The following is a 25,620-nucleotide window of genomic DNA, read 5'->3' as shown; positions in this document are numbered from 1 at the left end:
ATAACGTTTCTAATAGAAAATTTTAAAAATGACTAAAACGATACATTTCAAAAACATAAAAGATTAGAATAAAATTTTTAAAACATAATGTACCAAAGCAAAATAACTACAAAACATAATGGATCAAAAGTGACATTAAATCATTTTAAAATTTGAAAGTTAACAAAACACTAATGAAAATTGAAAAAAGACCAAAATGATACGTAATGAAAACATAAAGAACCAAAATAAAATTTGTAAAACTTAATGTACCAAAACTAAACAATTGAGAAACATAATAGATCAAAAATGTCATTTAGCCTATATAAAATTATAATAATAAATCACCTTTTTGGTTCCCATAGTTTCAACAATTTTTCTTTTATTCTATAATTTAAAATATCCCATTTTAGTCTCTATAGTTATAATTTTTAAACCTTTTTATCCTTGTCGTCTAAAGTTTCCTAACATCATTATATTGAGACCCTTTAAAACTGCTACAAAACTAAACCTAATGGTGTAAAATTGTAAAAAAAAATTAGACAACTTTAGTCTCTATAATTTAAAACATCTCATTTTGGTTCTTATAGTTGCAACCATTTTGGTTCTCGCCAACTAAAGTAGCTTAATTTTATTACATCCAAGTCTTTTAAATTTGTTACAAAATTGAATCTGTGTAAAATCACTAAAAAGATTTTGACGGTTTTTTAGTTTTTAATCGTCACAAGTTAAAAAAAAAATGTTTCCTTTTTCCTTCTTCCCCTTGCCACTAAGGATTGAAGAGATGAATGAGGGACACAGGCACAATTGTGGTGAGAAATGAGAACGCAACTTTCCTATGATCATAAGATTGTACTAAGGGTCGATTTGAGCTTTTAACTCTTTACCTTAGTCTTATACATGTTTACTGAACAGTGAAACATATCTAGAAGTTTGTGATATGATGCATAATTTTTGTAAATGGTATAATTATAGTTAGAGAGACGAGAAATAGTGAAGTTGGAAATGTGCATACAGGCATTGGAAACTCATGGATTTTGCTTAAGTAAAATATTGTACATAGAATATAATGGCAAAACTTGTTGGATAATATACTTTACCAATTTAGAAGATTTAAGTATCTAACATCTATTATTCAAATTAGAAAAGTCCCACCCATGCTTTGCAAGGTCAATGGAAAAAAGCAAAAGAGAGAGAGTAGGTGCCGTGAAAAAAAATGAAAAAAAAAAGAAGTTTGCCTACACTGCATGAAGGTGACACATAAGTGTAAGTGATGATTGAACACTTTTTATATTACTATAGATAACGAAGAAATGAAAGTAAATGCAAATGAGCTAGCCTACACTGCATGAAGGTGACTGTAAAAGATTTTTGTTTCGTCCTCCAATCACATATATATATTGAACTTTTTAATTTTTATTATAATTTTCTTATAACATCTATAATATATAGTTGTTAGATGAATTGCTTATCATAATTTTGTGGATTTTATAATTCCACATAGATTTAAATACTCTAATGCTAAGGTTGTTGAAGTAAGTGCCTAGCTTAATTTTAGGAGTCTTATAAAACTTGAAAAATATTTTATTTATGATATAAATTTCTTAAATAACAATTACTTATATAAACACCGACATTTCATATGCTCTAGTGAAAAGAAAAAAAATTAAACAATATTATTTAAAGTTAAACAACTCATGCAAGCACTCTCATTAAAAATACTCTTAAAAGTCATATTAAAAATAATTTCTAATTAATTGACAATTTATATATTTTTCACTAAGAGTGGCATAAAGTTTAAACTCGATATGGGTGGAATGGAGAAGTTCTTTTAAGTGTAGTATGTGAAAAAAAGATACAAACTCAAAGGAAAATTTAATGCACAACTATAAAACTTGTGAGGAAAATTTTAGGCCTTAAAAAGTCAACAAAAGAATAAACTAAATGTAACAAAACTGAGAATGTTATTTGAATATAATGAGAGATATTTTTGGATGAAATGCTTGAGTATTTTCTCAGCACTCAGCTTCTCTTTAATATATATAAACTTAGCTTACAAAGGAAGCTTTTACAAAAAAACTCAACAGCAAATTCAAAAAGTCAAAAAGAAGAACAATAGCCTAGTACAATAAGGATATAATAATATATTTTCTAACACCGTTGAATGAACAAGCAAGACAAGATAGGATTAGAAAACAATGTATTATGGAAAAAGTTTAGGTTTAACAAATCGAAGAAGAGATTGTAAAAATTCGCCTTAGGTGGTTTGAACATGTTTGAAGAATTGTAAAAGTCATAATAAGGCGTGTATCAGATGGAGATCTAATTAACCAATCACTAGAGGCATAAGACTGAAGAAAACTAAAGGCGAAATAATTAAGGATCTAGAGCTTAGCAATTTGTCTATAGATGATTTACAACAAAACATTATGGCATTATTTAATCCATGTAAACAACCTCACCCAGTGAGAAAAGGATTGGTTGCTTGACCAAGTGCATTGTCATGCAAATTAATGAATATAGAAACTGAGGGTGTTAACCGGAAAATTGATGTCCAGTTGCAAGTGAACAACATACTGAAAGGGTAGTTTAAAATTAGGAATTCATTCATAGAAAAACAGCAATACAAAAATTTATGAAGAGCACAAACACTCCTAGTTCACCCCCATAAATAAGTAGTCAATGTATGTTCTCATGATCCTTTATCACTTTGCGGCTGCTTCAGCAGGAGTGCTTGTAGTCATCTGATCAACAGCATGAACTACAGTCTGAAGTTCCTCCCATATAGCTTTATAAACCATCCTTTGCCTATTAACGGCTGATTGTCCCTCAAAGGCAGTAGCTACCACATCAATGCTGCAACATCAAACTACATATTAGAGCTATGTCCCAGCCAAGCTGTGGAATGTAAGTGTCAAATGCAGCTATTAGTACAAAAAATGGCACCTTGCTTCAATGAAAACTTCTATCAGAGAGGATATAAAAAATTGACTAGACATGTTTCAATTTGGAACCTTTCTCTCTTCTTTGTGGCATTCAGTTTCATCCTCAAACTTTGAAGAAAGAGATATTCAGCTGATTGGTGAGGAAAATGCATAGCCTCTAATCTAGTTGTTATGCAGGGAACAAACACATTGAAGAGACTAGTTTTCTTTTTTTATCAGATAATGTTAGTTATTGGTTTTTGTTAGAATGTTAGTGGATGGGGGTCCCCCCCCCTTCCCTTCCTAATTACCAAACCAACTTTATAACTCCTTTCATGAGAGAAGATGCTTTCAAATGATATTGATATTAGCTCTTTTATTCAAATGGCCAGCTAAAAATATATTAACTAAATCAAACTTGAGGGGGAGTGTTGAATTGTATATTTGGTTGAGGTGTAATGTCATAATATTTATGATGAGATTGTGCAATTGGCTTTTTATATGGTGCAAAACTTAGCCCCAATGATGTTTTTTTCTTTTTCTTTGTTGTTCTGTTTTCCCTTTTTTGATACAGATGATCCTCTATCCTCCAAATTCCATGTACTTCTCCATCTTCTGCTTTGAAATTCTTTTTCTATAAAAAAAAAGTTTAAATAGGAAAACTATTAGATGCTCTAACAGCTGTACTCTCCATGTACATAGAGTTGTAGAATCGGAATCCATAAATATGCTAGACAAGTCCAACTCACTTGTGCATTCCAAACTTATGGGTTTTCTCTCTATTCCTCTCACTCTTTACAGAATGTTAATACTGTCCAGGGATGAGATTGTGAACAAATGGTGTAAAGAAAAAAATGTATGGAGAAATAAGATAAAGACTTGGGCATATAAATTTGGCAGGGAAGCTCATTTTGAAGAACAGGAGGAAGCATATGGTAAATCAATCAATAATCAGTAAGAAAAACATTGCCCCCAAAACAGTGTAACTAACAGTTTGATGAAGGAGCAAGGAGAAAAGCAATCTCCTTTAGATGATGATTTTCACACTCAGTGAGTCCGTGCCATGTTTTGTTGATGGGAATAAACACATTATCATTGATGAAGAAACACCAGTGCATATATACAAGCTTTAAAATGAACAGAAATTGGCACCCCTTGTAGTAAGTGAAAGCAAAAGCAGTAAAAACATTTGAAAAGAAAATGTTCAGACATTACACTTGAGTATCTCTCCCTTGTTCAATAAAAATATTGCCCTTGGATATAGAGGTGAGAGTGGTACCAGTGGGAAATTGAACATGACGAGAATACAAGGCAAAGAGAATAATTGTTATAAGATGTATAATTGCATTTAAATTTGAGCCTGACCCAACTTGAAAAGCCCATGATGCAACCCAACAAGAAATATTTGTGTATCTCAAGAGTCAAGGTCAATGTGGATGTGAGTGAGAGGGGCAAATTGTGTACTTCTTCAAGGACTTCTCTTTGCAACAAAATATGTAATGTTATTGTGTTTGTGGATTTTCTCTGGTGTTCAGCTCATGATCCGTGTTTTAAGGGAGTTCACATTTCTGATAGAGAGATTGGTTAGATTTATTAGTTAATTGCACTTTGAGGATCTTATCACTTTGTTGTCATTCAGTTTCTATGTTTTAGAGGATATCTAATCCTCCCTCAAACTTATTTTCTCTCTTTTCTCTCTAACAAAACATTCTTCTTTAATCAGAAGAATATTTAAATTAAATTCTAAGACACAAAATCAGTAAGTTTGTACAACAATATTAATTATCCCTTGAATGGCATAGCTAGTGATTTGTCATGATCTTCAAAGCTAAAAAGCCTCACTTTCTGTCATCCATTGGAAAGTGGCCATGAAATTAATAACATTTTAATCTTAATGAATAAACAGAACAATCTCCAATGGTTCATCAATCTAGAGTGGGGGCTTCTATGACACTCCATAGACTATCTCCCTGCACTCCCCAAACCCACCCACTGCCAACTTCTTTTCCATGCTCTTCAGTTTTTAGTTTATACTTTTAACAACAGCATAATGGACTCAATATTGGTGTTTTTTTTATGGATTGTCATTTTGAGTATTGTTCCCATTGGGAAAGTACTTGCCATTTGTTGGTTATTAGGGGCATCAACCAAGAAGGAATATGGCTTTAAATTAGAGGATGCATGCAGCCAAAGGGACTGGTGATGCCATACAAATATATATGAAGTCTAATGATAAACGAAATTTCATTTCAAAGGTTTAAAATAAATTCTCACCTAACATGCCGACCATCACCATAAGCATCCTTGACGGAGACCGATTCTGCATTGAGTTGTTCCTTTATCTGTGGGGAACTTAAATCAGAAAAAGTTTAGGAATATATTTGAAATTAGCTTAGTTTCAGGAATCGAAACAATACCTTGTTCTGCATGGACTGTATAAGAGGAGAGTCGATAGAGCCAGCATCGTTGAGATGGGTGGCGCGTGAATTAAAATTACGAAGAGAAGTAGGAGAGAAAAACGTGACGGATCTAAGAAATTGAGTATTGTGAGAATGAGATGTGGAGGCAGGGGAGCTGAAGAGGAATGCTCGAGAGAGAATGGATTTGTAGGGTTTGACCAAAACTGGAACAGCTTGTCGCAGTAAGGAAGGGTTGGCTGAGAGAGACCGCATTCTCGAAACAAATGGATAGCCCAACCCTGCGCTGCCGTTGCTCTAAACCAACCTTTATTTCTCATTCTTTTCATTTAGTAGGGAGACTCATTAAAATTAATTATTTACAGTAAATAGTGATTTAGCAAAATCCCTACCTTAGATATTTTTTTTCTTCTTTATTTTAATTTTAAAAAGATAATACCAAAATCCCACAGCTACCACACAAATATTGATTTAAAAATAAAATACCGCACAACTATTCGGCCCACCACCAAATCCCTACCTACTGAACCCACCAAAAACCGCCGCAGCGACTATCCATATTAAAAAAAAAAAAACATTTTGGGTATTTAAATTATAGCAGTGGAGCTGAAACATAAACCGTAATAACAGAGAATGTCACTATGCGCGTTTGCTATGGTAATTTATATAACCTGAAAATTAATTTTAATTTTAATTTTTTGAATTAGTATCATTTTTAGTTCATTATATTTTATAATTATTTTATTTTAGTATATTAAGTTTTAAAAATTTCATTTAAGTCCTTTATAATTTTAAATTTTATTATTTTGATCATATTCCAATTTTTGAAATACTAGGGGATTTGCAAGCAATGAGGTCTATGGTATATACTAGGGGATTTTAACAACATTAGTAGACCATCAGATAAGGTTGGATTATGTCAAAGGAAGCAAATTTGGGGTATCGAGAAGGAATTTAATGATTGTACCGTTGATCTAGAAGTCAAGGATGTTCCTTGTGTGGGGCAAAAATTTACCTAGCAAAGACCAAACGGGACAACGAAAAGTAGAATAGACAAGATTCTTGTCTCCGCAAAATGGTTTTCCAAGTGGCAAGGAAGCACTTAGTTTATCATGAACCACAACTACTCAGACCATTGTCCAATCATATTGAAATCCATTAATGTTGATTGGGGCCCGAAGCTGTTTCGGGTTCTTGACTCCTGATTTGAGGATAAATCTTTCAAGAAGGTGGTTCTTGATTGCTAGATGGAGAGCTCTATACATGGATGGTGGGGTGGGGGGGGGGGGGGGGGGGTTAGTTCTAAAAGAAAAGCTTAAGAGATTAAAAGAATAGAATAAAACACAGTCTGGTGATATCCAACAGAAGTTGAAAGAGTGGAATTGGATCTTAACAAGATGGAAAAAGGAGATGGCACACAACTGAATGATGAAGAGATACAATTGAAAAAGAAACTATAGGAGAAGCTATGGGTAACAACACATTCAAATGAATCCATTATGAGGCAAAAGGCAAGAACTAGATGGGTTAAGGAAGGGGACTGCAACTCTCAGTATTTCCATTTGATCATAAATTGGAAATGTCGATACAACATGCTTAGAGGAGTGTTTGCCGGTGGGTGTTGGTTGGAAGAACCAAGCAGGGTTAAAGAGGAAACTAAACAATTCTTCAAGAGGAGATTTGAGGAGGTGGAGTGGGAAAGGTCAAGGATGGATGGGGTTAGATTTAAGACTATCAGTCGGTAGGATGATGATCATTTGGTGGCATGCTTTGAAGAGGAAGAAGAGAAGATTGCAATGTGGGATTGCGGCAGTGCGAAGAGTTCTAAACTGGATGAACTAAATTTCTATTTCATCAAGGAATTTTGGGATATTCTCAAAACAAATGTGATTTGCTTTCTAGATGAATTTTATGCTAATGGAGTATTCCCGAAAGGAAGCAATGCATCCTTCCTAGCCTTGGTCCCTAAGGTCCATGATCCTCAAAGCCTTAATGAATACAAACCTATCTCATTAATTGGTTGTATTTGTAAAATTATGGCAAAGTTGTTATCTATAAGGCTCAAGAAGGTGTTGTCAATCATAATAGATGAATGCTAAACTGCTTTCGTGGAGGGTAGACATATGTTGCACAATGTGGTTATAGTCGATGAAGTCGTGGAAGAAGCAAGAAGATGTAAAAAAAAAAGTTTTTTAGTGTTCAAAGTCGATTACGAGAAGGTATACAACTCAGTGTGTTGGAATTTTCTTTTGTATATGATGAGACAGATGAGTTTTTGTAACAAATGGGTGAGATTGATTGAAGGATGTCCGAAATCAGCCTCAATATCTATACTAGTTAATGAGAGTCCCATAGATTAGTTCACCCTTCAAAGAGGATTGAGGCAAGGAGTTTCATTAGTCTTATTCATGTTCAATATTATAGTAGAGGGTCTAACATGATTAATGAGAGAAGTTAGGAGAAGAATTTGTTTGAAATAATTATAAGAAATTGTCATATATTAATTAAAAAATGTTAATGCTTTGAGATATTTTGATAGATATGAATTTTAGTCTTATAAGAAATTATATTGTTATAATAAATATTATAAGTTTAAACTAATTAGCAATTGTAATTAATAGTATATTTCAATGTTCAGTATTAATAAAATTATTTAATATATTTTTTAATATTTGTATAAAAAATTTATAATATATATTAGTTAATAGTATATTGTTTATTAAATAATTTGTTTAAGTATCAATCTATGATTTGAAATTATACTTCCGAATTGAATATGCTTTATTTTTTTTCCTTTCAGAAACACTTTTTTCTTCTGGCAAGAAACTCGCTTTCTTTGTTGTGTCCTTATAACCTATATGAGGAAATACATATATGCCTATTGTATTTTTATACTTTTTTAGTTTTTATCTCTCAACCGTTAGATCAAACTAAAGGTTATCATTATTGATGAGAGGGCTGGAGAGAGAGAGCTAGGGGGAGGATCCAAATCCACTTAAAGGGACTTGAGTCTAGTAGAAGTTATAGTCTCCTAATTATAGTGAATCAAAGTTTAAATTTTTCTCTAAAAGAATATAGATATTTAATGCTTGATGTATCTTAAATAACATTATTTGCAAAAAAACAAAATAATACAATTAAGAAATAAAAAAAACCAGACTAATATTTATGTAGATCCTGAACACAGATCATGGAGGTGAGGATTTAAGGATGTGTTGGTTGTTAACTCTTTTCTTCACAGCCACCATTTTTCTTGCAATTCTAGGATGATAAGATTGGTTATATGTTATCGGTCTAAGTTTCAAGCTGGGATTCCCGTCGAAGTAATAAAATGTCAAGTGTCCTGTGCTCCTACCCCTGTTGACTAGGATAGTTAGTGTGTCACACTAGGTTTAGCTTTGATAGTTTGAGAATTTGAGTGTTGACTGCTAACCAACTTTAGTGAAATGTGGCATAACTGCACGAGTTTTGAGGTTTCCATTTAATTTGTTTTCTTTGAAATGTCAATCCATCTTCAACAAGTTAGCTAGGCCACCTTACAACTTGCAAGGTTTGGCTTAATGTATGGAGTATGGACTTACATCAAATATCTCTCTTTAACTTTTCTGTACTTTATATACTTTGTGGAGATGCAGATCAATGAGAGATGATCAAGTGCGGTAAAACCTTTGGCATATTTCCTTTAGTCTTCGGGGTTGATTTGTTATTTCCCCTAGTTGACTTTGCATTTTGTTTAGCAACTTTTCTCTATATTTTTTCCAGACATATAGCAAGCATCAATTTACATTAAAAAAAAAATGAAAGATTGCAATGAACTGATGTCTGCTACATGGCGAGGCAAAAGTTACCCTTGGTGGAGTAATCACACTTGAATTGGCAACAACCTCTTTTGCTTGATTAAGAATAACAATTGAACTGGAAGCAACCTTTTTTGCTTGAGCAGGATCCACACTTGAACTGGAAGCAGCTTGATTTTGTTCAACATGATTGACATTTGCATTAGAAGCACCTTGATTTGGATCAAAAGGATTGACAGTTGCAGTAGCAACACCATGATTTGGATCAGCAGGATTGACACTTGCAGTAGCAGCACCTTGATTTGGATCAACAGGATTGACACTTGCACTAGCACCAACTTGATTTGGATAAGTACCTTGAGAAGTTTGTGGTTGAGAACCATCCACATTTATCTGTTTGAGGCCGAGGAGGTGGTATTTTGCATGTTCTCAAATTATGATCTAATTGATGACATCTGCTACATCTATTTACAATGTTAATTCTCCTTAATTTTCTTCGATTTGAACCTTCTTCTGGCTCTCTCCTCCTAAGTTTTTTTTTGGCCTACCAGGCCCTTTTTTTTAAAGGGGTGGCAACAACTCTTCTTCATTAGTTTTTGGTCACCTCTTTTGACCATGAATAGGAGAAATGACTTGTTCATAACATCATTTATACAACTCCTTCTTGTAGTATCTGTGTACATAATCCTGTGTTGTACCCTCCTTAAAACCGATGGCTGAACATGCATATCTACATGGTATTCCAGTTAAATCCCAAAAAATTGCATGAACATGAGCATTTGTCTAAGTTGACAATAAACTTATCAGTAAACAAGCTATTTGTGACTTGTGTTTGGGAGTGATATTTTTCATGGCCACTAGACTTATGAAGAAAAGGGAGAACAAGATTACCTTTGTTGCTTTAAAGGATTCTGCACTGAAACTTGGACGGATAAAGTCTCACACTCCTACACAAGTTCTCTAGTTTTCCTCTATTTGATGTCATGGATACTTACTAGCTTGTTATTTCCCTTATGTTTTGGTTAGTAACTACTTTTATTTATTTTGTCTCTTGTTTTAGTAACTATTTTTTTTTTGGTGTTTTTGGTCCTTTATTTTTTTCTTTATATATAATTTTAGTCTTTATTATTAAGTAACAACATTAACTGATAATATGATTGTTAGATTGGGCGTTCAATAATTTTTTATGTCATCAAAAAGTCTAACAAGATTATCGCATTTAAAAAAATTATATTTTTAATCCTTCGTCAACTAGTTTGACGCGATAAACTAATAGAACGTTACATGATTGGTTAACTAATGATATACCATACCAATGAAGTGCTACAATATCACTTCCCACATATACTAAAATTAAACATAAAAATATTTCTGGCAATAAAGCAAAAAAATTTTAGGCAGTATAACTAAAATGAATTATCCTGTAAAATGAGACATTTAAAATAGAAGTATAATATTTTTAATAAATAAAAATATCCTGTAAAAAGAATAGAAGTATAATTTTTTTAATAAATAGTATGTTGTACAACTTTAAGAAATAATAAATTAAATCATGAAATTGTGATATTAAATAAGACTTTAGTACCCTCACCTTTAGCTTATGTCCATAAGGCCCATGATATTGATACTCGGTGTGATCTTGGCACCCTCACCTTTTTTTTGTTGACAAAATATCTTTAACGGAAACTATTATATAAAATTAAACAACGAAAATTACGGAAACTAATTTCACAAAAAAGCTAAAGAAGTATGGGTGAGAAGAAGAAGAAAAGGTTTGTTAATAAAATGGGCCTGTCCATAAGGATTACATTTTCAGCCCACATCCCACAGCAGCCCAACTCAGCCGACGCAATTATTAAACAACCTAACCCGCTTTACCAATTACCACCCCCGAGTGCTAGCATCCCCAAATTTTAGAATCAAACAAACAGTCCCAAGAACCCTATGCCTTCACAAACCCTAACGTGGATTCAGATCGTTTGTTCGCACTTCAATCTTCAAGCGATAAGTACACTCTTCTCTCCCCATTCACTCGCATTGACTTTTGCCCGTTGAAGTCTTTCTTTGGTGTCAAATTCAGACCAGGTTTGCCTTTCTCCCTCTCTCTTGTTATCTTATCGATTTTGGTTCATGCCATGCCTCTGTAACTTTCTTTCTTCATGTAATCCCTGCAGCAAGAATTTTGTTTCTGTACTTTATTTTCTACCAATTAAAACTTACAAGTCATCTATACTGACAATTGTTACAACTAATTAAAGCGGGTCAATTGATATATCTTGGGAATAACTTTTGTTTACATTATCACTTCTATTATTAATTTTTCTCTGGTGCATCTACTGTGAACACCTTAAAAATTGACCATGTGTTTGAGATTGTACTTAGCACTCCATTTTAGCCAAATGCACCTCGGCTAGCGACACACTTGCACTGAACATTACATATCTTACTTCCCTTAGAGCCATAGAAAGTATTTGCCGAGAAATACACTTGCTGAGATGACTAACTAGTTTTGTAAACTAGACATTGATTGGATCAATTTTAATTTTAACATGTCTGAAAGTATTGGTTTTCTATAAGCTAGACACTAACCAATTAGTTGATTGGATTGTCAGCATTAAGTATAAAACACATTTATGTAAAGTCTTTTTTATGTGCTATAAAACTGAAATTAATAAATTTAGACTTTGGTTTTCGGTGTTCTAAAGCACTGTTAATTGTTCTGTATGATGTTAAACAAAGTTGAAAAGGAAAAAAGGAAAAGGCCCAGAAAAAAATGCGTGAAGTAAAATGGGATGGTAAAATTGTGGAAAAATATAATATGATTATACTTATGCATGTCAATAACAGAATTTGGTGTTGGGGGAGTCATATCAGGGACACTTCAGGCCTTGTTTTTGGGGCTTGATGTATGAACTTTTGTTGCGAGCTTTGAGGTGGTGTGCTGGTAGTAAGTACTACTGTACTAGAGAGAGAAACAACGAGAAGGGAGAGAGTGAATTATCCAAAACAGTTGTGTCCGTGTGTGATCCAGTACTTTGACAAAACTATTAGATATAGAACTAGTCCTTTAATATGGTTATTAGTTAATGGTGTAAAACATGTGTGGAGTTTCATCAATGACAATTGATAATCACATTTCATCATGTACTACAAATTCATCTTCAAATACTAGCGCTAGTATAATCATTTTGTGTTGCATAATAAAAAAACATAACTTTCCTTTCTCAGCTGGGACATGTTTAGCAAACTTCTTCCTCATACATGCTGGTCTTTTCTTTCTCTTTTTTTAAACTTGAGTCTGTCTATTATTGTATAAGCACTTAGATATCATATAAGTTATTTTTATAATTGAAGAAATCAGTTTAAACTATTTTCACATAAGATATAAGTTGTTTTTATTTATCCTAGAATGCTTATTGAAATAAGTTGAAAACAACTTATGGACATATCATAAGCTATTTTAATAAGTTTTTGCACAGAAGTGCAGATAAGCCCAAATAAACTTTAAATAAGCTCTTCTAAACACACCTTAATTTGATCATGGCTTAGGAATGTGAATGCATGGTTCTGGCTTGAATATATTTAAAATGCTGAGAAATGTGATTATTTTAGTAGGGATCAGGTGCCAAATCCAAGGTCTCATATCTATAGATTCTATACTTATGATTGTTGAAACCTCATTGAAGCTCATCAAATTTGTTTCTAAAATAGGAAGCCTAACATAGTTTCTGTACTGAATGTGGGCTCCCACAGACTATGGCTTGCCTCAGTTTAAAGGTTTCTCCACCAGATGTGTACTGAAGTACGGCCTTTATTAAATTCAACCATGTTGTGCAGTTATTTAGGTTTTCAAAGAGGAAGATGGGGGAGGGGGAACCTGCGTTTTTATATTTTATTGTTGAATAGTAATTGAGTTATTATATTTATCATTTAATACTACTTTTCGTAAACTGTAAACTTTTTCCTACTTTGACAAGCTGAAAAATTAACATTGTGGATCATGACTCCCTTTGACTAGCTGGGAGGATTTACAAAATCTCCACAGTCAAATTTTTGGTTCCTTAATTCATGCTAATTAGTTTGTATTAGGGAACCATACCTCTGCATGGGAGAGTAATGAGTTATATATGTAACAGTACCCCTTGTACTGCTTTATCATATTAATATATTCTATTCATTTTTGCTGATAAAAAAAATGACTCCCTTTTTAACAGCTCAATTTGTTGGAAAATATGAAGCTGTGGATGTAATTGACTTACTGATATCAACATTGAAAGTAAGCCTTCCTTTTTAAATGCTGTCTGTCTCTGATTTGTTGTGATGTTCCTTTGTCATCTCCTTTCAATTGTCTCTTCATTCTCCCTCACCAGGTTGTGTTTCTTCCTGTGTTGGTTGGTGCATTTCTTAATCAATATTTCCAATCTCTTGTTAAATTTGGCATGCAGGTAAAGCCAATATTTTATAATTGCATCATTAAGCATAGGCAGCTTGTTACCACTTTTGTGAATGTCGGTTCAATTCCACATTTTTAAGCATTTCTTTAGACACCAATTTACTAGTTTTACATAGCAGACATTGCTTTCTTAAGACACAATTTTTATCTCATGTTCTAGTTTAGGATAGGAAATTTATTTGTTTGATTAATTGTCGTCTGCTCATTCTTTTTAATGTTCGTAGGAATCAAATTATCTCTCTTCCACTTTTTGTTGTTTTGTATACATGCTAAAATTTGCATTTTTTTTATAATGGGCTGCATGGGTTGGGCTAGGGCCAACCTATTTGAGAATTGAGTCAAATGATTATTTGGCAATTGCTAAGTTCACCCTTTAATTGGTAAACATACTTCATCCCTTTTTTTTAGTTACCCAAAATGCTTTTTTTTAATCTATAAATCGTTAAATCCTATTCTTTGCAGCCAATTCTCATAGTTCTTTAAACCCTTCTCACCTTTTTTTCTCCCCTCCCCCTCTTCTCTCTTCTATCAAAGGTATTGGAGTTCTATGTTAATCTTATTCCATTGCAATCCTGCTTCCAATCGTATTGTTTACCTAAATTTGTTCAATCAAATATTCGATTTTCTGTGCTGAGCTATAACATGTTTTTTTTGTAATTGTTATCCTTTTGGAAATTAATTTTTGGAATGTAAACATAACTATTTGAGAACGTAATTTTCTTAACATTTTTTTTTGGTTAATAGTTTTGGAGTTAAATTTCTAGAACATTCTCTATAATTTTTTTCAAGATGTTATGAATTTATTTATTTATTTGTGGCTAGGCATGGAAGACCATGTTAGTGAGATGTCTAAGGAGGTGACTATTCCAATTGATGGGGCAATAGATAAGTCTGTTGATTGTAGTGATGCATTCAACACTACAGAGGTAATTGTTAACTGTAAATTATTTTTTTCAAGTTATCATCATGTGACCATGAAAATCTCATTTTTTATTCATATTTTCAGGTTTTTCCTTCCCGAGAAGCTATGTTGAATTGGGCTCGAGATGTTGCAAAAGAGAATGGATTTGTCCTTATTATTTTGAGATCAGAGACATCTACAAGATCCACAAAATATACTAGATCTACAAGATGTAATCAAAGGAAGACATTTGTAATTATGGGTTGTGATAGAAGTGGAAAATATAGAGGACCATACAAGAATGCATTATCCCGGAAGGTGAGTGGTACTAGAAAATGTGAGTGTCCCTTCAAGCTAAAGGGAAAAGCATTGAAAAAGGCTGAAGGATGGATTGTTAAGGTAATGTGTGGTTGTCACAACCATGACTTAGAGGAAACATTAGTGGGTCATCCATATGCTGGTCGGTTGAGTGCTGAAGAGAAGTCTTTGGTTGATGCTTTGACAAAGAGCATGATGAAGCCTAAAGACATTTTATTAACATTGAAAGATCATAACATGGGTAATGTCACTACTATCAAGCAGATTTACAATGCCCGACAGGCTTATCGATCCTCTAAAAAAGGTTCAGAAATGCAGCACCTGTTGAAATTATTGGAACATGATCGATATGTGTATTGGCACAGAAAAGTGGACGATTCCGATGCTATTAGAGATATATTCTGGACACATCCAGATGCCATTAAACTTCTGGGTGCTTTCAACACTGTATTGATCATTGATAGTACTTATAAAACCACTAGGTATCAGTTACCACTGCTTGAGATTGTTGGTGTTACTTCAACAGAGTTAACATTCTCTGTTGCATTTGCTTTTGTGGAGTCTGAGCGAGCTGATAACTTCACTTGGGCACTACAAAAGCTAAGAGGATTGATTGTCAAAGAGGATGACATGCCCCAAGTGATTGTGACTGTCGGAGACATTGCTTTGATGAGTGCAGTGCAGGTGGTCTTTCCGAGCTCTTCTAATTTGTTATGTCGTTTTCATATCAACCAAAATGTGAAGGCTAAATGCAAGTCAATAGTTCATTCAAAGGAGAAACAAGACATGGTGATGGATGCATGGGATGTTATTGTGAATTCTCCTAATGAAGGTGAATATATGCAGCGTCTGGCATTTTTTGAAAATGTTTGCTTAGACTTTCCTATTTTTGGTGATTATGTGAAAAATACATGGCTGATTCCACACAAGGAAAAATTTGTCACTGCATGGACAAATCGGGTGATGCATTTGGGTAACACAGCAACCAATAGGTATGCCCAAACTTATATTTTAATAATTTATCAGAAAAAATATATTATTATTATGCTAATTATTATTGTTTATTTATTATTATTATTATTATTATTATTATTATTATGTGTTACTTGACAGGGTTGAGGCGACACATTGGAGGTTGAAGACTTTGCTTCAAGATAGCAAGGAGGATATGTGTAGTTATTGGGATGCTATGAAGAACATGATTACATTGCAACACACAGAGATTGAGGCATCATTCGAGAAAAGCAAAAACGTAGTGGAACACCGGCATAATACTCCATTCTACGTCAAATTGGTGGGATTTGTATCAAGGAGTGCATTGAGTCATATAACTGAGGAGTATGATCGAGTTAAGACTGCTGGTATTGATAGTTCTATCTGTGGGTGCATAGTTAGAACTACACATGGTCTACCTTGTGCATGTGAACTTGCTAGGTACAGCACGATGTGTCACCCAATTCCCTTGGAGGCAATTCATGCTCATTGGAGGAAGTTAAAGTTTAGTGACCACGGAACAAATGACAATGGGTCTGAGTTATCATTGCAACCTGAAGTTGATGCTTTGTACAAGCGATTTCAGGAACTTGATTATGCTGGGAAAATTATTCTAATGGCTAAATTGCATGAAATGGCATTTCCTGATACAGCTTTGAAGTGTCTACCTCCTGAAGAGGTAGGAACAAAGGGTGCTCCAGAGGGTCTACGGTGGAAAAGTGATGGATCAACTAAATTTGACCCTTCATATTTGGAGCTTGCATTGCGTCCTGCCCGTGATAGCACATCATCTCTCTCTTCATCTCAGAAAACAGTCCATGAGTCTAAACGCAGGAGAGTTCTGCCAATGATGGACCAATTTCCGGTTGAGATCCATCCATTTATTGAAGACATTATTGATGTGAAAGGAGATTCAAATTGTGGTTATCGTGCTGTTGCAGCTCAACTTGGTATGGGTGAGGAGTCATGGGCTCTAGTCCGTCAGGATTTAATTAGAGAGCTTCAACAGTGGCAAGATAATTATGCGAAACTCTTTGGTAGCAATGACCGAGTGGCTGAACTGAGGAAATCTTTGTATGTTGGCAAGCAGGCATCTGTCGCTAGTTGGATGACCATACCAGATATGGGCTATGTAATTGCCTCAAGATATAACGTGGTCCTAGTCACTTTATCCTTGCAGGAGTGCATGACCTTTTTCCCTCTTAGAGGACGACCACCACTATCTCAGTCAAGTCACCGTCTTATTTCCATTGGGTTTGTGCATAAATGTCACTTTGTACAGGTATGATATGATGCATTTTATTTTAAATTAAATCTTTAATTTATTTAAGTTACTGACTGTTTAATTTTGACTAATATACAGGTTGTTTTGAAGGCTGACTCAGCAATACCTCCCACCGCTTTGCAGTGGTCAAGATACTGTAATGCTGAATCTCGCTCTTGGGAAACTTCATATGTTAGTCGCATGCAACAATTTAGGTCGTTGTTTCCACAAAAAGAAATAGGTTATGTAGACATTATTGAGGATTAGTTAGTGCCAAATTCGCCACTTGTACCCTCCAGGTTAGGTTTCCTGTCTTCCTCTCACGTGTTCTGAAAGCTGGTTCATGTCAAGCCTGTGTAACTTTTTTCATTTACTTAATGCAATCCCTGCAACAAGAATTTTGTCTATATTTTATTTTCCACCTATTAAAACTTGTTGATTGATTTATTATCTGTACCCGATGTTTGATACAGATTATTTGTTTAATGACCAAGACTAACAACCCATGGAAACCTTTTTGAACCTGATGCGAGGATCACAGACTTCTTAATATTACAAGGAGGGTTGCTAGGGTATCTTTAGAAATCCAAGGGTTTTGGTACAATTGTTTTTGAACCAATGGTTAAATGAGTTTGAGCACACCAAGGAAGAGTTTCTCAATGTAGAAAAAAACCCTTTAATTTCCGAGGATATCATAGAATTTCGCATAATACTATACATGTATTGAATGTTAAAGCATTAAGTGCTGACTATTAGGCACAAGCAAAAACTCCTGCAGAAGTAAGATATAGATGAAGCAGGTCAATTGATATAACTCGGGGACAACTTTTAAAGTCTTTTAATTTGTTTGTACTCTGGTGATGGATTACACTATCACTTCTATTTTTTCTATTGCATGTCTACAGTGAACACCTTAAAATCGATATTGTGCTTGAGATTGTATTTAGCTCTGTATTTTAACCAAATGCACCATACTTCACCTAGCAGCACACTTGCACAAAACATTACCTGCCTTACTGCCCTTTGAGCGAGAGAGGATTTCCAGAGTACTCTTGATGAGATGACTTACTAGTTTTATAAACTTAACATTGGTTGGATCAATTTTAATTTGCGAGGTTTTGGAGGTTCTATAAACTAGACACCGTTAGTTTATTGAGTTGTTGGCATTAAGTATAAAATGCATTGATGCAAAGTCTTTTCTATGTGCTACAAATTAATAAAATTTAGACTTTGGGTTTTGGTGCTGTAAAGCACTGTCAATTGTTTCGTATGATATTAAAGAAAATGAAAAGGAGATAAATGGAAAAGGAAAAAAAAATGCGATGTCAAAAGGGATTGTAAAATCGTGGAAAAATATAATGTTTATACTTAGGCATGTCAATAACAGAATTTGGTGTCGGGAGTCACATTGTGTATGATTTTTTGACGCGAGCTTTTAAGTGGTGTGTCGGTAGTATATGGCTATCTCGATTTCGTATATTTTGATCTTCAGATTATTTTACACAGAGTAAGAAATATTTAATAGAACTGAAAATTATTATATTTAGACTAAAATGTCTTCATTTAATATCTTATTTTTTAATAACTGTACCACTGATAGTGAGTATTAAACCAGAATATATTTGAGAAAAAAATATTAATTATACTTTGAAACTCTAAAATATCAATTATTTAGAGAAAAAAAATTAAACACCTAAAACATAAAAAAATATTGAAGGTGGGAGTAGTATGTTTAATTGTATACAACTAGAGAGAGAAACAAAGGGGAGGGAAAGAGTGGACCATCCAAAACAGATGTCTAGGTGGCGTGAGTGATCCACTATGATACAAATCCTTTTACATGGTTATTAGATAATGATGAAAAAAGGTGTTTCATCAATGATAATTGATAATGAAATAGTTTGTTTAAACTTTTAAAAAGTAATTTTAAAATATTTTTTTTTAAAAAAATGATTTTTAATAAATAAATATGATTTATTTATCAAAATAAAAAAAATTAAGTAGAAAGTTTTAGATAAACATACTAAAAAAAAGTTAATTATTTTATAAAAATAAATATTTTTTAATAAATTAATTTAAACAAACTGGTCCAATAAATACTTTATTTTATAATACAAATTCATTCAAGTACTAGCGTTAGTATAATTATTTTGCGTTGCGTAATAAGAAAACATAAACTTTTTGGAGGGGCAAAAATAATTAAGACTATAATATATGACTTAAATATAATGACTTTGATGATATCATTTTTTATGGGTGATTTTCAACATTTAATGATATTCAAATATTAACTATTTCATCAACGAAGTGTTTTTTTTACGATATTAAAATATTGTTTTCTACTTTATCACTCTTTAATTTTTTTTATGACTTTTATAACTTTATCTACTAATAAATAAAAAATTTTGGATTTTCTTTTGTAAAATTTGTGTGAAAAGTCTACAAAACATATTAAGTTATTTTATGTAAAACAAAATTTATACGAGAACACGTAGAAAACATAACAACAATTCAATGAAATTTTGAAAAAAATTAAGGAAATAATAATAATTTTGCCAAATTTGAAGAAAATTTTGCAAGAAAATCACCAATTTCATAAAAGAATTTGCATAAAAAATCGACTAGAAAATCCACAAGCAATTTTTTTTAAAAGTTATATTGTATAAACTTTTCTATATAGAATAAGAATATAAATGTCATGAAAAATGTATTATAAAAATGATTGATTAATGAAATAGCTCATGTATAACAAGTAATATTAATATTTAAAATTATCCATAATAATTGATGTTATAAAAAAATCTTAAAGTATAATATTAGCATAAAATTATCAATAATAATAATAAAACAAAGATATTTTATGTTTATTCATCAACGATTTAAAATCACTAATAATTGATAAAAAATTAAAAATAGTTAAACTGTAAATAATATATATATATATATATATATATATATATATATATATATATATATATATATATATATATATGATTAAATTACACTAGTGTAACTTTGAGAACTATTATATTATTTTTATAATTTGATATATAATGTGATTTTTATTGATCAAATCATTAAATTATATATACATATTATCAAGTTTGTGTCAAATTTTATCAAAATTGAAAACAAGAAGAAGTTAATCAAATGATCTATATTTTACTATATTTTAAAAATATTTATATTGTGTCAATTTTAATCTATATGAACGAGATAACAAATGATTTTGGATTAATATAAAATTTTACATATGTGATCTATGTGAAGGTAACTTTCAGTCTAATGATAAGTTTTAAGAAAATATTATCTAGTTGAAAGTAATAGAGTGATATAATAGTTATCAAAATTACAACGTTATAAAGTTTTTGGGATTTGTGTGCTCTTTGGTGAGAACCTTTAAGGGGGTGTTTGGTTTGGTTGTTTTCTGTTTTCATTTTCACTAGAAATGAAAAATGACGATGAAAATGTGTTTGGTTAGATTTATGTTTTCATTTTCACTGAAAATATTTTCCAAAACGAACAAAAAACTGGAAACAATAAAATCTCGTTTTCAGTTTAAACCAGGAACCTCATTTTGGATAAAATGAAAACGTGTTGACAAGAAATATAATTTTAAGAAAATCTAAAAATACATTTCCTTTTGAAAATATATTTTCAGTGTTTTTATTTCTTGAGAGCAGAAAACAAGAAGTCAAACCAAACATATTTTCAGAATTCTAATCTTTTGAAAATGAAAACAATTTTCAGAAAATAAAAACAGAAAATGAAAATGCAAACTAAACATACCCTAAGGGATCCAAATGGTTTAGACTTGACTAGACCTTTATGACCCTCGCTTGTAAATGGACCTTTATGTGCCTTTAAATGTCTTTTATATTGTGATCATTATCCTAGTTAGTCCTATACACACACGTGATTTGCTATCAAGAAAAGAATTATAATAGCTAAATGATGGTGTATAATATCGATTAGCCATAGAATTATAATAGCTAAATGATGGTGTATAATATCCATTAGCTATAGACCTTCGATTACTGAATCTAATCCTCCATGAAAAGTAAATTTTTTTTTACATATTTTAACCAATTCAAGGTGAAAAACGGGGTTGCTCTCTCAGCAAAACTCAAATAAAGTTGAGCCAAAAGATTCTGATTCAAGATAAATTCATGAGGAAGCCAAATCTCTTTGGGGGGCACATGGCCCCTTTAGTTCCTATGAAGATCCACCATTGGAATGTTGCATAATATTTTCATTTTTCATGATGATATTATTAGTTCACTCAAGGATGATGGATATTTTATTCACTATTTCTTAATTATTCCTAGATGGTCTCCTCTAACATATAATCAATTTGGTTCTGGAGCTTTCTTAAGGGATCACAATGCGACATGGATCTTGGGGTTCTCCATTTTTATGGTATCGAGGATGTAGAGAAGGCAGAACTTTTGGCAATCTTTCATGGTCGAAATCTTATTTGGAATCGAAGTTTTGGTAATGTTTGTTGATAGGCCATTGAGAGTTGTCCTTTGTGTTAGTCTTTCGGGAAGCTAAAGTTTGTGCTCATTTTTTAGCTAAAGCTGGGGTGAACTAATCTCAATCTTTGTTAGTTTGGGATCCCTCACCTAGAATCCTTCCTTCTTAGGGATATCCTAGGTTGAGTTTTGTTGTTCCATTGAATGAAAAAGATGCAATGTTTGCTAACAATACGCATGATTGATAATGTGATTTGTCAAAGTGTAAAATTAGGCATTAATACTTGTTAAATATTGTGATGAATTTTACTTTTTATCCTAACACCACAATTTTATCCAAAATGTTTTTGTCTTTATATTTAATAAAAATCAACAATTGAATAAATTTTACTAATAATATTAAAATATGTAAAATTATAACGAAATTAATACATCAAACATAGTATATGTCCTGTGAATGCACATGACATACATAATAAGATTGAAGTGTGATATTTAATTCAGACTGTTTATCCAATATGATTTGTTTAAGTGTAAAAATAGACATAAGCGATTGAAAGGGCATGACAATTTTTACTTGGATATTATTATTATTATTATTATTTTAAAAAAATTGTCACCTTATTAAATAAAATTAAATATAAATTCATAAACGTAAGAAACTAGATATTTCTTTAATTCACATAAACATTAATTAATTCTTAATAAAAGAAAAATATATTATAATAACTTAAAGGTGATAGAAATCCTAATAAACTAACTAAAGCTATATAAAACTTAATTTTCTTTTCAGTTTTAAAATGGCTTATTTTTTTTAAATTAGATTAGATACCTTATTAGATAAAACTAAATATCTATATATTAAGAAGTAAGAAAATATATAATTATCCTAAATAACATGAATAAAGATAGGAAAATATTATCGTTAAATCATAATACGTGGATTCTCGTTGTAAATTTCAAAATACTATTTTCATAATAACATGGATTACTTTAACCGGTTTGAAAACCAAAAAGTGCAAAAGCATTTTTATTAAAATACGTGCATATGAATCAGAAGCATTGTAATTGTTTTCAAGAACCATACATGGATCTTGGACATTGACAATCATGCATGGATCTTAATGTTCAAAGAAGATCACATACCTACTTGTTTGTTTTTTTGTTCCAAGTTCCTCTACAATCTTCAAAGCTTGATTTTATATATTATGATTTCAACTTTCCACCACTTAATATTTGGTCATTTGGCTCACAGTCACTGCCAAAATACCGTCAATCTCCTTGAGAATATTTAAGATAGCAACTGAAATTAGTAAACAAAAATCAAGCAGTGATGAAGAAATTCTTTAAACAACTTAAATCTATGTTTAAAAACTAAGAACCTAATTACTCCATTGTATGGTAATATGTTTGATCTCTAATATGTAAGAACCTAATTACTCCATTGTATGGTAATATGTTTAAATCTATGTTTAAAAAATAAGAACCTAATTACTTCTTTTAACTAACAATTATATACCATTAATTTTTATACAAAATATTTATAATACAAAATTCATCCAACAGTACCCTAAAGCTAAATTACGTTAATACTATTTCAAAACACGTATTATTACAAAAAAAAAAAAAAACACATGACATCTTTCCTACATGTCATGAAAATAATCAATAATTACTAATTTTTTTAACAATTTTTTTCAATGTGTACTAACAAATATTTAATAAAAAATTCATATTTAAACTTATTATGAAAGGTAGACTTGTTATTGAATTATTAAATATAAAATATGAAAAAAGTTAAAAATATCTTATTTTTGTGTGACATGGTGTCTTTCATCGCTTTATCAATCTCGTCATCATTAAATCTAGGGATTAAAACAATAGTTATTGTATATTTCATAATTTGAGAATTATAATCTTCAATCAATCTAATGACACTTGTTTATATGAGATTTAAAAATAAGAACTCATTTAATTGGAAGAAAAAAAAAGTTTAATAATTAGATATTAATTATATAATAACTAAATTTTAATGAAATATAATATTTAGATCATGTTTCTTAAAAAGGATAAAATTACTATTAATTTAATAAAAAGTTAGGAGATAAAAAATATTATATAATAACTAAATTTGATAAAAAAATTTTATTGAGATAAGATTTCTTAAAAAAAGATTACTATTGATTTTATAATTTTTAAAAAATTAATGTTAAGAGATAAAAAATAATTACATAATAATTTAATTTTTTTAAAAAAATATAATTTTCAGTTTCAATTTTCAATTTATATTTATTTATTAAATAACAAAATCAAATTTATTTTAAATAAATAAATTCAACTTGAAAGTCATTAGCATGCACTCAAATTACCCCGACCCAACTGTGTAAAAAAATAAATTGTAATCCCACTAGGTGAGCTTGAGTGGACAGTTCTGTTATTTGTGTCTTCATTTTATAAAATAATACATTTTTTTAACTACCATACTTAGTTTTTTTGATTATCTAGTGGGAGATCAAAGTATTTCTACAATTTTGGATTCTTCAGGTTGATTATGAATTCATTATTAAAAAAAATCATGTTTTCACAATATTAAATCTAAGTCAGTTTTTTAAAAAATCAATGTAGAAAAATGAATGATTGATATTTTTAAAATCAATTTCAAATTTTGTCACAAGTTTCTCATCCTTATCTAAAAATGTATTTTGTGAAAATTGAATTTAAACATTCCTTAAAAATTTAGTGTGTGTTGGGAACTAAAATTATAGCAAGTGAATATACACTTGATCTTGTCAACTAACTAATATCTATGCATTTACTTAACAGGTGAGAAATTAGAGAGGGAATTAAGTGAATCTCAAATAAGGTAAAATCCGAAGACTTTTACACGTGTACAAGCTTGACGACTATAAAAAAAAGTCAATTGATCTGGTGTGTATATATTTACAAATACAAGGTAGACATTTCTAAATTTGGTCTAACTCTTAATGTATAGTCTTTTGCTTTTTATTTGAACCTTCCCGGGCATCGGAATGAAGCTTCCAATCAAGTTCATCATGTGTTCCCCAAGTAGCGCTTTCAACATCAGCATCTGCAACCTTTCAACCATACCAAGACTTTATTATCACCTTCTTAAGAAATGTTATGAAACACATTTTTTACTACTACAAAAATCTTAAAATCCTGTGGATTTCATCCCTTATCTAATAAACTCTGCTTGCAATTTTAACAAATAAAAAATATATATTAAAAAATGTCTTGTTATCGCTTCTGTCCTTTTACATCTATTCAGAAGGTGCTACCTCATCAGTTTCTGTCTCTAACACTGCAAACAACTCCTGTGGGGAGAAAGTTGATTTGATGCTTCTGGTATCGACTCCTTTGTCTTTCAAGCATTTGAGGATCTCAACCATAGAATCAATTCCAGACTTAGGATGTGGAACTCTCAAATATTGAACTTTACTTCCGCTACCTTTGCTGCTCTCAACACCTTCAAGATTTGCTTCAAGCTCAACATTTTTCCTTTGCAACTCTTCTCTGCATCCTTGTAGCCGTACAATCTCCTTTGCCGCCATTTGAATTACAGAATTATTATCCGTCTGCCAAGAAAGATAAAAAAAAAATAAAATTAGAGATTGGAAAAGGTTAACTAATTAAAACCCATATCATTCTATACATACTTTTGTTCCTTGTGGTAATATTGAATGCAGCGCCAAACAACACTGCCTCTGCCTCTGTCTTCTCATTCTTTCGTTGATCATGTGCCTGAAACTACGGTTTCTCTCATTCTCTTGTACGTTATTTCTCTCCACAGGCCAAGGCCAACTTTTTCTCAAGAACGCAAGCATTTTCTTACTCATGATCTGGGAATTTGACCCGTTTAGAGAATTAATTCTTCTGGGTAGGTCTCTATATTGAACAAAAGCGCTTGGAGTTGCTGCAGGAGGGGAAGCTTCAGCCTTGTTAATCTGGGAATATTGAACTAAATCACTTTGATCAGTGGCCAAAAAAGGTTCATCCCAGAAAATCTCACCGAGAATTTTCTCAGGAAAAAAGCGATCCATGACCTGTAGTATTATTGTGATTAATTTAGTCAAGAGTA

At 31.6% G+C, this 25,620-nt stretch overlaps 3 protein-coding genes across 7 annotated transcripts; 1 reads left to right on the top strand and 2 right to left on the bottom strand.

Annotated features, from left to right (window-relative positions):
- Nucleotides 1–2,352: 2,352 nt before the first annotated feature.
- On the bottom strand, nt 2,353–5,654 carry LOC100306682 (BolA-like domain-containing protein). Its single transcript, NM_001251740.3, has 3 exons — nt 5,321–5,654; nt 5,178–5,245; nt 2,353–2,835 (listed from the first exon to the last, which is right to left on the bottom strand). Exons 1-3 carry the CDS (start codon nt 5,573–5,575, stop codon nt 2,685–2,687), a joined length of 474 nt encoding a protein of 157 aa, NP_001238669.2. The 5' UTR covers nt 5,576–5,654; the 3' UTR covers nt 2,353–2,684.
- A 5,352-nt stretch (nt 5,655–11,006) lies between these two features.
- LOC100805365 (PKS-NRPS hybrid synthetase CHGG_01239) lies at nt 11,007–17,969 on the top strand. 5 transcript variants are annotated; one of them, XM_041009980.1, is made up of 7 exons: nt 11,007–11,202; nt 13,332–13,393; nt 14,393–14,496; nt 14,577–15,781; nt 15,903–17,064; nt 17,146–17,345; nt 17,520–17,969. In XM_041009980.1, exons 3-6 carry the CDS (start codon nt 14,395–14,397, stop codon nt 17,311–17,313), a joined length of 2,637 nt encoding a protein of 878 aa, XP_040865914.1. In that variant the 5' UTR covers nt 11,007–11,202; nt 13,332–13,393; nt 14,393–14,394; the 3' UTR covers nt 17,314–17,345; nt 17,520–17,969. The 5 variants fall into 5 exon arrangements, with proteins under 5 accessions (XP_040865914.1, XP_014619440.1, XP_003518690.1 ...); XM_014763954.3 differs by lacking the exon at nt 17,520–17,969 and adding an exon at nt 13,488–13,562 and having other exon boundaries at nt 17,146–17,453; XM_003518642.5 differs by lacking the exon at nt 17,520–17,969 and having other exon boundaries at nt 17,146–17,453.
- Nucleotides 17,970–24,307: 6,338 nt separating this feature from the next.
- Nucleotides 24,308–25,620, bottom strand: LOC100815874 (transcription factor bHLH92). Its single transcript, XM_006574427.3, has 3 exons — nt 25,199–25,620; nt 24,821–25,117; nt 24,308–24,616 (listed from the first exon to the last, which is right to left on the bottom strand). The coding sequence occupies exons 1-3, from the start codon at nt 25,580–25,582 to the stop codon at nt 24,503–24,505; spliced, it is 795 nt and encodes a 264-aa protein (XP_006574490.1). The 5' UTR covers nt 25,583–25,620; the 3' UTR covers nt 24,308–24,502.

Source organism: Glycine max, chromosome 2 (genome assembly GCF_000004515.6).
Source record: "Glycine max cultivar Williams 82 chromosome 2, Glycine_max_v4.0, whole genome shotgun sequence".
Taxonomy (NCBI): Eukaryota; Viridiplantae; Streptophyta; class Magnoliopsida; order Fabales; family Fabaceae; genus Glycine; species Glycine max.
The sequence above is the reverse complement of the archived record's forward strand: the minus strand, read 5'-3'. Positions and strand labels throughout refer to the sequence as shown.

Coding starts and splice junctions, on each gene's coding strand:
- LOC100805365 (XM_041009981.1), top strand. CDS start 14,365: ATGAATTTATTTATTTATTTGTGGCTAGGCATGGAAGACCATGTTAGT. Junction 15,782..15,902: donor GGTAACACAGCAACCAATAG/GTATGCCCAAAC, acceptor GTTACTTGACAG/GGTTGAGGCGACACATTGGA. Junction 17,065..17,145: donor ATAAATGTCACTTTGTACAG/GTATGATATGAT, acceptor ACTAATATACAG/GTTGTTTTGAAGGCTGACTC.
- LOC100306682 (NM_001251740.3), bottom strand. CDS start 5,575: ATGCGGTCTCTCTCAGCCAACCCTTCCTTACTGCGACAAGCTGTTCCA. Junction 5,246..5,320: donor TACAGTCCATGCAGAACAAG/GTATTGTTTCGA, acceptor AGTTCCCCACAG/ATAAAGGAACAACTCAATGC. Junction 2,836..5,177: donor GGTGATGGTCGGCATGTTAG/GTGAGAATTTAT, acceptor TTGATGTTGCAG/CATTGATGTGGTAGCTACTG.
- LOC100815874 (XM_006574427.3), bottom strand. CDS start 25,582: ATGGATCGCTTTTTTCCTGAGAAAATTCTCGGTGAGATTTTCTGGGAT. Junction 25,118..25,198: donor TATTACCACAAGGAACAAAA/GTATGTATAGAA, acceptor CTTTCTTGGCAG/ACGGATAATAATTCTGTAAT. Junction 24,617..24,820: donor TAGAGACAGAAACTGATGAG/GTAGCACCTTCT, acceptor TATGGTTGAAAG/GTTGCAGATGCTGATGTTGA.